Here is a 13,486-nt window from a genome sequence, read left to right on the forward strand (position 1 = left end):
TGTTTGTGGTTTGGAAGTAGGAATATGGTCCAAAAACTCAAGTTGGAAACAAACATTCTTATTATTTCAAGGTGAAGAAATAAGAAAGTGACCCTTGACTATACCATTTCTCTTCACCTATTATCTGGATCATAATATCTCTTAGAATGGAAAATGAAAATGAAAGCTATTAGAATTAGCTTGGTTAGGTATAGTACCAGAACATATGGATAAACTGATTCTGAGCTATAACGATAATTCTCAGAAGCTCTGATATCATGTTTATGTTTAGAAAGCAGCACTCAACGTGTAAAAACATTGTTAAAATGAGAAAAATTAGAAGTCAATTTTAGAGCAATAAGCACAAAAACTATTATAATTATCCTATATCTTGATTCTTAGAGTCACTAAAAACTTTATTCAAATTACAGAAAAAACATCATTTGGTAAAAGTTCATATCTATGCCTATTTGTAAGTACAACTTATTTGATTTTCAACACTGTTTTATAAGAATTTTTTCTAAGTTTTTCAACAATAAAAACAGTTATTCCTAGTAGAACTTTCTGATAAATCTGGGTAAATGCTCTGTTTTAAGTGGGAGGGGGTAAGATTTTTATGGCTTAAGAAATAAACACAATTCCAACAGAAAATATACTCAATAATGAATATTTAATTTAAATTATTATCATATTGGAATGGTTAAAATAGATAGTTCTAAAATAGCCTTAGCTACTCTAGTATTTCTTCGCTCTCTCTCCTCCTTCACTAGTTCCTTCTTCTCATTTAACAAATACAGTGAAGTCTTATCCAGTCCAATAACAATAAAAATCTATACACCTCTTATCAGCACATTTCTTGTCTCTTTATTGCCCAATCTGGCTTCCACTTACTTGCCTGCAGTTCATCTCTAATCAATCAACATTTCATTTCTCTGACCTCTATCTTCTGAAACTCCTCTTAGAGATAACAAACACCAAGTGCCAAGTGTCAAATTCTGGATCTCGGCCTCCTATTTACTTCACCTTTTAGCAACATTTTATGTTTCTGACCACACTACCTTAGAAAGAGTTTCCTGACTTAACAATATTCACAGTCTACCTTCCTGGACTTCTTTCCAACTTTGATCTTGCTGTTCCCTTCTTTTCCTTCTGTATGAAATCCTCTCCTGTTCCATTCTAAAATATTGCCAGTAAAGCCCTAACTTCAATCTTCAGTCTTTATTTTAATGCCAGCTTTAGGCTGATGGGCAGAAAATTAATATTACCTATCCTTGTTATTCTTCTGATCTAGAATTAAATTATCACACACTCACTATATAGCTTTATGTGATTGTCTGATTAACACCTCATATTCAAAAGATCCACAATAAAGTCTTTATTACATCTCACATCTTATCGACAAAATTAACCCTTAACCTCTTGTATCCCAACATTCATTAACAGCAGCACCAATCACCAAGTCATCCAAGCTAGAAATTCCCTTTTATCCTCCATGTCCTACTGTAAATGAAGTCTGACACATTCTGTACCTTCCACTCCACCATTCCCAACCTGGTTCAAAACCATATCATTAATCATCAGAACTATCACAATAACCCCCTAACTAGTTTATTTCCCTCTATGGCTCCTTTGCTCCATGGCAGTATTTCTCCCACTCTCGTGAAAAAATATGGTTCCAAAACAAAAATGTGACTGTAACATTTCATTCTCTTGTTTCAAAATGTACACTGGCTTCTGAGAGACAAAATAAATACAAATTCTCTAACACTTTATTTCAGCCTTTTTCAAATCTAACTTCAACTTTTTAAATGTCCGCTTACCTAACAGAAGACTAATTGCTATTCCTCGACCATCTCAATTTACAGCCTTTGTAAACACATATTTACTGTTCCTGAAACTGCTCTAAGAACTTTACAAATATAAATTCATTTAATTCTCTGAACAGTCCTAACATTTAAGCCTTTTTATTAAACATATTTTACAGATGGAAAACCGAGGCCCAGGGAAGTGAAGTGACCTTTTCAAGGTCACGTAGCTAGTAAACAGAAGATCCAGGACTTGAACCCAGGCTCTCCAGCTCTGGAGTTCATGCTATTAACCACCACACACCATGATCTCTAGCATTACATAGGATTTCCTCTTACTAACATTCCCTGCTTCTATTCTTCAGTGCCTACCTCAAGAACGATTCTTCTCAGCTCTGATCTCATTGTGATTCTTGTTTCTATTTGACATAATATGTTATTGTACTATATTGAATTTCTGTTTTTTCCATTCATCTGTGACTTTTCCAAGTGGGGCCTCTCTGTCTCATTCATCTCTGTATCAACCAAATATAATGTCTAGCAGAGGGGAGATATTCAATCAGATATAACTCTGCTTCAGATTTATATCTTGTGTTATGATGTAGCCTTTAAAATATCACATCAAATGTATGACTTCATGCTGAAATAATCATAAAAACTGATATCCACTAATTTCAGTGAGATTCATATCAAAGGCCAAGGCTATAGACGCTGCACAGGGAGGACAAAGGCAGGCACTAAATCTGTTGCCTTCTATGAGCATATATAAAGTTCACAGCTTTTCATTACATATATTTATTCTTGTCTATGCATTCAAATATTTTACGAAAACATTAAGTTCACATTACAGTTAAACTTCAACTGAGCATTTTTAATATATTGATGCTATCATTAAAGTTGTAGGTTGTATAGATATTATATATAACAGAAAAATATATGTAAAGGCAATATACATTTCATGATAATAATATTAAATTTTATCAAATCATTGAATACATCAAAAGATAAAGGGTAGAAAAATATTAAGTATCCGGCTTTTCTGATAATTCTGAATTACGTTTTTTTTTACTCAAATATTTGATTTGGCTATACAACTGATCAAGCCAGCCGTATACTGTCTTCAAATTTCAAGCATTTCAAAATACATTAAACCAAAGACATTTTTAATTTTAATTTTTATTTATTTATTTATGTATTTATTTTGAGATGGAGTCTCACTCTGTCACCCAGGCTGGAGTGCAGTGGCATGATCTCGGCTCACTGTGACCTCTACTTCCTGGGTACAAGCAATTCTCCTGCCTCAGCCTCCCGAGTAGCTGGGATTACAGGCATGGCCACCATGCCTGACTAATTTTTGTATTTTTAGTAGAGATGGGGTTTCCCCATGTTGGCCAGGCTGGTCTCGAACTCCTGACCTCAGGTGATCCACCCGCCTCAGCCTCCCGAAGTGCTGGGACTACAGGCATGAGCCACTGCACCCAGCCCAAAGACATTTTTATAAACATTTTCCAATATTACTGATGCAAACATACTGCAAATAGGTATGATTTCCAAATAAATGTATTATACTAGAGCTTAAATAAGTTATATGTGCTGTGATTGTGTATTACTGAATTCACTGGCTGTTGATGACACTAAGAAATGTGTTGTTTGTTGCTTTAGTTTTTTATTTACATACTAGTTTTGAAAGACTCTTAGCCTAGGCATCTCCTTCATGAAGTTTTAGATGTACTTACCACACTGTGGTGACTCATCAGAGCCATCTCCACAGTCGTCATCATGGTCACAAACAAATTGCTTGGGAATGCATACTTTATTATGGCACATGAAAGCATTTTCATCACATGTATTATTGGGAGCTAAGAAAGGCATCACAAAAAATAAAGTTAGATGAGCACATATGTTATCTTCCCCCATATTAGGACCTTGGGGAATATATAAAATCATATCCAATAATTCATAGTTACTGAGAAAAAGAAAACTTTGCATAATATTCAATACATCAGATAAGCTAGTAATTGCATATGTATTTACATTAGAATGTCTGAATATAAATACACATAATTCAAGGATTTAGTATTCATGAATTCAACTATTCCAGAGTGACCCTGAATTCAAGCCATGTAGTGATTTTAAATTTGCTGAAGGATGAATTCAAATGTTCACATGTTAGAAAAAATATCTCAGCTAATAATATTCTAGGCTTTTTTCCTTTACTTATGCCTACAGTAATGCTGGTAAAGTAATAAAAATGTTGATTCCTTGTGAAAAATAGACTGGTAAAGAGCAATGCTAATGTTCATAAAGGAAGTGAAAAGAAAACTAAGAAGGTTTAGAATGTTATTGTCTTTAAAAAAATAAAATAAAACTTTTTGGTGACTTCTAGAGTGGGGTGTCCAATTAGGTAAAGGTAAGATCTTTGATGTCATCAGCCCCGCTGTAAGTACTACACAAATGAAATGGAATATTGACCCTTTAGGAATATTGATCCATGAAAGCAATGTTCCAACAAGTGGAAAAAATGGTTGATCCAAGTGATCAAAATTTCAGCAAAAATTCAAAAGAACATAACTAGTGCAGAGAAAGAAAAAATTAATACCATACGCATAGCATCACAAGAGTGATTTAAATGAGCAAGACTCATTTAAATATTTTCAGTAATCTTTGCTTATATTTAAAAGGTAAATGCTATGTAGGACTCAAGGTTTGGGGTATTGCAAATAGCAATAATCTGCTATATGCTATTGTAGAATGCTGGAAAGAGAAAGGCTTTGCAGAAAGTGGCTGTGGCACTTATATTTGTATTCTTAAGGAAGCAATTTACCTTCTTGGTGCATCTGTTTCTTTATCTGTCTAATGGGGATAATAAAATGTATCTGATAAATTTCTTATAAGGGCTAGATAATGTATGTGAAGCAGATTTGGCTCATTTTAAGTATTTAATAAATGTCTAGGTGCTCTTTAAACTCGTATTTATATAATAATTATTTTTGGCAGATTCCTCAAAACAGTTCACTACAATATTGTGGGAATTCAATAATGCAAATAACAGCAACAATTACAATAATTGATATGTAATGGGTACTTGAAAAACTTAGGTGCCTTCTATTTCCCAATTCCATGTCTTAATAAGCACTTTTCTCTACATGAAACACCTTTCTCTTTCTTTGTCCCTCAAGACTCAGATATTATCACTTTTTCTTGAAATCATTTCCTGAGGCATTTTACATATTAGTAGGATATTTTACATAATATTTCTTTGTGATCGACATAGTATATTTTATACACATCACTTTAACACTTAAGATACAGGTATTATCATTATTCTTTCACATTGCCTATAGCCCCCTCTCCCCAGACTGCCCCAGGCTCCATGAACAAATAAATCTCTCCCTTTATCTCAGAAATTATTGACATAGTGTAGGTAACACAAAAGGGTTTTTAAAATATAATCAGGCATAATTTACTTTTAACAAAGATTTTTTTAAAGCTGTATAGAAGCCACATAGAAGTAGCATGAACAATTGCCTGTTGTAATTAGAGTAAAACTCTGATTTTACTAACTCCTCTTAACTTTGAACTGTATGCCAGCTTGGATAACTCAGGTGAATTACACCAATTCCGATACATGGATTAATCTTTAAAACACTGAGCAACAGTGACTTATTTGGCTTTAACACTTTCAGATCACTTGAGTACAATTTGCTGCATTTTAACAGAATGTACTTAATAGTACTCTTGTGGTACAAAAGTGTTAATATGCCTCCCAGAGTGTTAACTTGTTACAATAGCAACAGCATACTGGGACCATCTGGATCCCTGAATTGATGCATAATCCTTTATTATGTAGCCCTCAGTGGCCTCATTGACCTTTACAGACACACATATCAGTTTCAAGATCAAAGTGAATTATTCTACAACAATAGTATGAGTTCTGTGCAAATAGGTCTGCCTCGAAGTTTTCTTTTTTCTTTTCTGCTTTAACTATTCCTCATGTACATACCCCTGCACACACACACACACACAAACACACACACACACACACACAGACACTTATATTATGGCTTCAAATACAATGCTTTAAAGATGTGAAGGCAGGCCATTGGAGAGATGACTGACAGAACTCATTTTAACAAGCGGAGTTCGCAGCATTATTTCTGACAAATTGCTCAGCCCAACGGATCCCCTATGTGACCTTGGGATCTGCATTCAAATATTCAGTCCCTTTATCCTCCTGATCATGCAAAGGAATTCATCTAAATTTTTACTGTTGAGTAATGCCCTGAAAATTTCCTGAGGTGCCTTAGAGTCAGAAACTTAGTAAATTGTCTGACCTCCGAAGGTGCTCCTCTGATCCCTCAGCTTCATTCGGCTATATCCATACTATTTTTACATGACCCAAGGGTTAATACACTATCCATAGGACTAATAGGTGTTTACTGACCTCCTGATCAGTAGTTATTTAGGATCAGAGAAGTCATTCACAGAGTTTCTGTAATAGACAATCTAAAAGCCTTCAGAAGGATGGTGGTGGACGACGCAAAAGAGAAAGCACCAAACCTACTGCACTCGTACACATGAAGTGCAGTTACATTAGCTGAGAAGTGAAATGATAAATCTGTGTTTATCAAAGTGGTTTTAAAATGGGTAATCCGACTGTGCATGTTTGAAACATTGAACAGTAGTTAAAGAGGTTGCAGAACTACTGTGATAACATCATCCCACCTGATTAAGTCCAATACTACCTATGGGCCCAGGAACTAGGAAAGCAATGGGAAATGTGCTATGGCAAATACTATAAAAACAAATAACCAAGGATGCTGCAACAGTTTTCTTTGACATGCAGCCCTGGCCAGGCCAGGGTTCATACCGCAGCCTGCTGTGGAAAGCTCATCGCTTCCATTTGGACAGTCCCTTTCACCATCACAAAGCCAATGTCGGGGCACGCAGGCATGAGAGCCCTGGCAGCTGAACATGTCAGCAGCACAGGTTATGGCACCTGAAACACAAAAACATAATGCCATTAAGATTACTCTGTGTCCACTGGAAAATGTCTACCATTTACATTTTCTACAGTAAGAGGGGAAGCAGAAGAATGTTGCTTATAAGGAGGCGATCGTAGTTATTGGGAATCTTTAAACATCATTCTTCCCCTGTAGTTGTCCACACATTTTTATCTAAGAAGGCATTCTTTCCTAGCTATAATTGTTATATTTCTTAAAGCTACATGGTAGAAAATAATGTACTTTATCCTTGTAAAATGTGGCAAAGCATAGAAATGTCATAGAATTGTGAATACACTGAGATAACATTTCTAAAGACTGAACTAGAAAAATAATAGTAATTGAAATAATGCCATTTTTATTGCTTAATACGTGCTAAGCACTTAACATATTAACTCATTTATTCCTTACAATAAGCCCAACCCATAGAACTATTATCAGTATCATTTTACAGAAAAGAAAACTGAGGCTCGGGGAAGTTGAAAAGCTTGCAGAAAGTCACAAGTTGCACCCAATTCTGCATGTTCAACTGGGAGTCCTCTGGATCCTAAGCACCCTCTGAATCCTAAGCACCAACTTTTAACCACTCATGTCATTACTATTACTCTCCATCTTGTAGTACCAAAAAGTATAAATGCATGCACGTTCCATTTTTTTCATGCATAATAATTGGAATCTACCTTTGCTCTATCACTGCAATGTTTCTTTAGTTGCATGATAATGTCTTTCAAAAAAATGCTTGTTGACTTGGATTTTTAAGTACAAAGGGTTCCTCTTTCCTTCCCGTTATGATCATAGGGTAGCCATATGTCAAATGGCCCTCCCTCATGATATTTTCCTAGTCCCTGTGCAGTTATATATAATGAATGTTTTGAATGTTTTGTTTGTTTGTTTATAAAAAGTACCTGAGTGAATCAGTAACATGACCCTAAATCTCTCTCTTTTTTTAAATTTTACTTTCTTATGACCCAAAGTTGCCCAGAATAGATGCTAAAAAAGAAATTTGTTGAATTGTTGAAAATAGTATATTATCTCCAGGAAGAAAATATAAGTGACTAGATGAAAAATATTTGTTTCTAACAACTGAAAGCAGTAGACAATATGTTTTAATTGGATTATCATTTATCCTCTTACTTTTCAGCCAGAGTTGTTAGGAGCAGAAAGTTCTTTTTGAAGTAATGTTTTAAATATGGTAAGCAGTGGGGTATCAAAATACAATCCTCTAAGGGTCTTTTTTTTTTTTCTTTTTGAGACGGAGTCTCGCTCTGTTGCCCAGGCTGGAGTGCGGTGGTGCGGTCTCGGCTCACTGCAAGCTCCGCCTCCTGGGTTCACGCCATTCTCCTGCCTCAGCCTCCGGAGTAGCTGGGACTACAGGCACCCGCCTCCACGCCTGGCTAATTTTTTGTATTTTTAGTAGAGACAGGGTTTCACCGTGTTAGCCAGAATGGTCTCAATCACCTGACCTCGTGGTCCGCCCGCCTCGGTCTCCCAAAGTGCTGGGATTACAGGCGTGAGCCACCGCGCCCAGCCCCTCTAGGGGTCTTTTGCAACATAAACATACCTGTCCTTGACATATACCTTAGCCTGGAGGAAAGGATGAAGAGTGGATGTTGACAAATCCCCCCGTAATCTAGACTTGCTTATTTAACTGAGGATCTATTTAATAGAATGGAGTTTAACATGTTATGTAATACTGGAGGAAGTTAGAAAATAATCTATTAAATCAATGTACTTTCATTTAAAAATTATTTTGTTTGCTAACTAGTATGTCTTCAGTACTTTCTATAATAAAATTCTCTTTCCACAGAAAATATTTTTATATTATTCCTCCTTATCTATCCTTTTTAAGCTTGCCATGAAACCATAAAGTGTCTTTTTTATTATTATATTCTCAATTCAATGCTTTGTATAACATTTTTACTTTTTAGCTTGAGATGTTTTTAACTGCATTTTTTTCTCTTAAGGAAGTTTTGATAAATGTAAAATTTCTTGTCTACTGCCATAATATCACTTTAATTTGTTCTCAAGGCAGTCATAATAGAAAGAGCCCCGATTTGGCAGTGGAGAAATCTAATTCTGTATGACCTTGATGAAGACTAGTGTCTGAATTACCCTATCTTTAAAATGATGGGTATGACTAGATCATTACTGAGATATCTCCAGCTATAAAATGGCATAAGGCTCTTTGCAGCTAATTTTCTGGCTCCCTTGATAGTATTCAACAGATTTTGTGTTAAGAACATGCCAAAACATCATAGTCAATTGGGAAGAAAATGGGCCAAAGAAAAAATTCATGACTTTATTTCATAGTTGCCACTGCCATCTGGAGATATACTGCCTTTCTCAGGGAAAAGAATCCCTAGGGAGAAGAAAGACAAGTTGATAAATTCCACTAGATCCATCTTGCACACCAACTCGGATAATAATATTTAATTGATAAGAGTCACTAGCCTATTAATATTTCGGAACCTGAATTCTGCTCATACCTCTGTCATAGTTAATTATCTGAGTGACATCAGGAAAATGTATTAATTTCTGTGAGTTTCTCTTTTTTCATCTCTCAAAAGATGGAAATAAACTAGACCATGGTTTTCAAAATGGGACCCTTAATATTCCAAATCAGAATCACCATGTGCATATCAATAATGTGTTTACATCCTGCATTAGAATATTTTGAATGGGAAATTGGGAAACAACATTTTTAACACACTTCTGAGAACGATCTTTTGTACTCCAAAGGTTGAAAACAAGTTAGACGAATTATTTATAAAGTTATTTTCCTGTTCTAAAATATGAGGTTCAGTTCATTGACTGATGATTGGTCTAAAGCAGTATTTTCTTTATGTGTCTCAAGCTTGGTAGTTAGTACATAAAATACAGCTCATAATTAACGTAAATAAGCTCAGTATTTTGATTGCAGGTAAACATGTCCATTTTCTTATTAGTCTTTAATAAAAAAGCATTATTAGGACACTGACAATATTTCAACAAAGAAAGGAGGCAGGCGAAATAAAATCAGAAAAACCTCATAAATATAGTGTACATTGGTTATGTTAGATGATCATATTAGGTATATAGGTATGTAAGTACAAATCTTTTTGCATCCAATTAATAGGTAAGGAATAACAAAATAAGGAATAAAATGAAGTGGTCTATGATCACACAGCTTGAAAAGGCAGATGTGGGAGAAGTCAAGTCTACATGACTTTAGAGACTTTGCCCCTATAATACTGTATCCACTCAGAAAGCACAGTGTTATCAGTGGGGCCATTTAGTGTAGAGTTTAACAAAAGTCAAAAGTAAGAGAGATTGAAACAGTGCTCATCCTATTGTAAATAGGTAATTCTTGTATTAAATTTATTTTTAAAAGTAATAGCAAAGAGAAACAGACAGTCATCTAATTGATTACTGACTTTTTTTCTTTCACAGCTTTTTGATAGTGATCTTTCTATATTTGTCTGTTGTATAACTGTAAAAGGTTTCAGCTGTGTAAATAAAAAGTAGATTTTGAGTGACTTAAATACAAGAAAGTAAATTGCCTACTTTCAAGAATATCTCCAATTTCATATTATTAAAGAGAACTTCAGTTGAGCTTGAATACTATAAAATACTACCTTTCTCTATATGTTTGTGACAGAAATAGCAGTCCACAACCCCTGAAATTTAAAAGAGGTGTTAAGTATACTAAAATCTATACATACACCTTATTCTATGACTTGGGTCCTTCTCTTCCTAAAAGAGGATGATAACAGCTGCCACCAAAGGCTGATGTAATGAGTAAAGAATATATAGCTACAGGTACGAATGCATATACAGAAACAGATTAGATAGACAACCAATAGACATCTATAAAAATAGTGAAATTCTTGGCCGGTAAGAATAAATTTTAACGACTAGCTTGTTTCCTTCTTTTACCCCTTAGGAAATTCAGTGAATAATTCTATTTAACTATTTGTTAAATATTTGTGAATATTAAAAAGCAATTATACTGGGCTTGTAGTTGACATATAGTAGTTAAGTATAGATATGTGACACTAATACCTCTAATCTTATAAAGCTACATTTTAAAGTGCATTTTAATATCATATAAAATAGCCACTTTCCTTTACTTCTTATTTAAAACAATTCAGCAATAAGGATGAAAATAACACACACATATGCACATAAACAGCATGTGTGGCTTGTGGCAGTATAAATTAGTATACTAATTTTGGGGGGTAACTTGGTGGTACATAGGCAGCATAATGAAAAATAAGTTTGATTATTTGACCCTGTAATCTCAATCATTGATATTTGCTTCAAAGAAGTCACCGAAGGCTAGAAATAAAATGTACAAATACATTTGTTGTGGCAATATTAAGGAAAAATACCAAATATTGAATAACAGCTTTATATATAAAAATAATAGAATAACGGATTGTCATGAAAATAATAAAAACAGCTACCTAGAAAGGTACACATAAATTTTATGTTAATTTTAATAAATTAGCAAATTTTGTGTATGCTATAAAATGATAGAGCATATATAATGCTTAAAAACTGATTGAGGACAGAAGATACACAACTTACCACAAATGCTGTCACTTTCATCTAACCCATCCCCACAGTCATCTTCTCCATCACAAATCCAATGCTTAGAAATACATTTTTGTGCAGAACAAGCAAATTGGTTCCAAGAGCAAGAAGAATCTAGAAAACAAACAAAAGGAAAAAAAATAGTTTGAGACCGTCTTACAACAGATCCGACAGTGAGAAGATTCTTTCTTAGACTTTGCTAAAATCAACAATCCTATAATAAAAGAAGCCAACTTCTTCTTTTCTATGACAATTCTATAAAATTTTGGCATCAGCTTGCATATTCCCTCTGTGTTTCCAGGTGATACAACCACGATTTGTTCAACATGATTCTTATAAGGCTTGCCTTTGAGGTAGTCCTAATGCGGTCACTCTACTCCAGGTATATTTGTCTGTTATTATTATTTTTTGAATGTATAATGCATAGATATAAAATATATATTTCTGGTATAGACTAGTCATACTTTTTAACTTTAAATCTATCTTTGAGCCAAGAGAAAACACTTACATCCTAGGTAAGGTAACAATATGGTGGACTAATCAGCAGATATGTTTGTTTTTAAAGGTGGGTGACTAAGGAGGTTATAGCTTGAAGACAACCTGACAGTTTTGTACGTAGCAACTGTGCTGATGTTTTTGTGTTGCTTCCTTGGAAACACTTGGGTTTGTTATACCTGACTAATAACACCTAAATTAATTGGCATAGTGGCTGGCTTTTTTATTATTAGATTATATTTTTATAATAATAACACACTCCATTTATTTCCAAAGCCAATTTTGTTATTGCTCTCCTCCATTCCCAGCCTCCCCCTCTACCCAGTATATTTGTCACTAGAAAACCTTCAAAAGTAAAATCCTTCTAAATTAAGGTGTTCAAAATATAAACTCTTGTAAAAATAGCAATTCTGCTTTTGATTTAATAAACAATTGCAAAACTTTGCATTTTCATTTAAAATGCTTAATTAGATGACCTGTGAAACAGAGAACATTAGAAAACTGGAGTTTGGAAAAAATAAAATTAAAGAAGATATGATCAGATAATGGCCACTGTTCAGAAATTATGAATCCACATACAATATTTTGGAAGTTCTCTGCTAGTCTTGTTCAAAATCTGGCTCTAATGTAAAGATATATGGCATCTTAGTAAAACAAAATGCACCTTCACATTTCATGATGACATTTACTTTTAGGAGAGTTTGACATTTCACAGAAAATCCGTTTTTAATCTTTTTCCTACTCTATCTATTCACCACAGTGTATGTTATTTGTGCTAAATGTAAATAGTGAATATATACCTTGTTTTCCTATTGGAAATTTCTCTGATTTGCAAATCACAAAATCCATAAATTTTAGAAAATAAATGTAAAAATGCTTTCTTAGTTTGACAATGTAACATGAAATAAAGTGTACAGACACAGATATTAGGAGGTAGAAGATGAAAGGCAAAAGTTTAAAGAAATAGAAGTTTATGTATATTATTGAAAGCTATACACGTAATTAGTACAAAATTTCAGGATAATAATATTCAGTCAGCTCTCCACATCTGTGCCTTTAATATCCATGGATTCAACAAACTATACATCAGAAGTATTTGAAAAAATAAAATTAAATAATAACAATACAAGAATAAAATATAATACAAATAAAAACAATACAATGAAACAATAATTAACATAATATTTACATTTTATTAGGCATCATAAGTAATCAAGAGGTTATTTAACATGTACAGGAGGATGTGCATAGGTTATATGCAACTACTAGGCTGCTTTATATAAGGGACTTGAGCATCCATGGATTTTGGTGTCCACAGGGTGTTAGACCCAATCCCCCATGCAGATACCAATAATAGGTGGGGGAAATATAACAAGTAGCATGTGTCAAATCCTTATTTTTTATAGCAGAAAGCAAATACATCAGGTACCACCTAAAGTTAATAAATTAAGAAAAGGTATAACTTTATTATATCTATATTATAAACTGATGGAAGTAATTATTCAACAAAAACAGAGGTTAAAAGAAAAGTCTAGGACCAAAGAGTGTTAGTCTTCATTATAAGCTCTTTTGTTTTAATTTTAATCTTTACCATTTTTGTACTATTTAATAAAAATGAAAATTAATGTT

At 33.8% G+C, this 13,486-nt stretch overlaps 1 protein-coding gene across 1 annotated transcript in view; it reads right to left on the reverse strand.

The window, feature by feature from the left end:
• LRP1B (LDL receptor related protein 1B) overlaps window positions 1-13,486 on the reverse strand; it is a 1,946,873-nt gene that overhangs the window by 275,135 nt on the left and 1,658,252 nt on the right. The window contains exons 54-56 of the mRNA XM_063790432.1: window positions 11,357-11,476; window positions 6,655-6,783; window positions 3,521-3,643 (exon numbers count right to left, since the gene is read on the reverse strand). Coding sequence (XP_063646502.1) covers window positions 3,521-3,643; window positions 6,655-6,783; window positions 11,357-11,476 — 372 coding nt within the window. The remainder of the gene's footprint in view (window positions 1-3,520; window positions 3,644-6,654; window positions 6,784-11,356; window positions 11,477-13,486) is intronic.

Source organism: Pan troglodytes, chromosome 13 (assembly GCF_028858775.2).
Source record: "Pan troglodytes isolate AG18354 chromosome 13, NHGRI_mPanTro3-v2.0_pri, whole genome shotgun sequence".
Taxonomy (NCBI): domain Eukaryota; kingdom Metazoa; phylum Chordata; class Mammalia; order Primates; family Hominidae; genus Pan; species Pan troglodytes.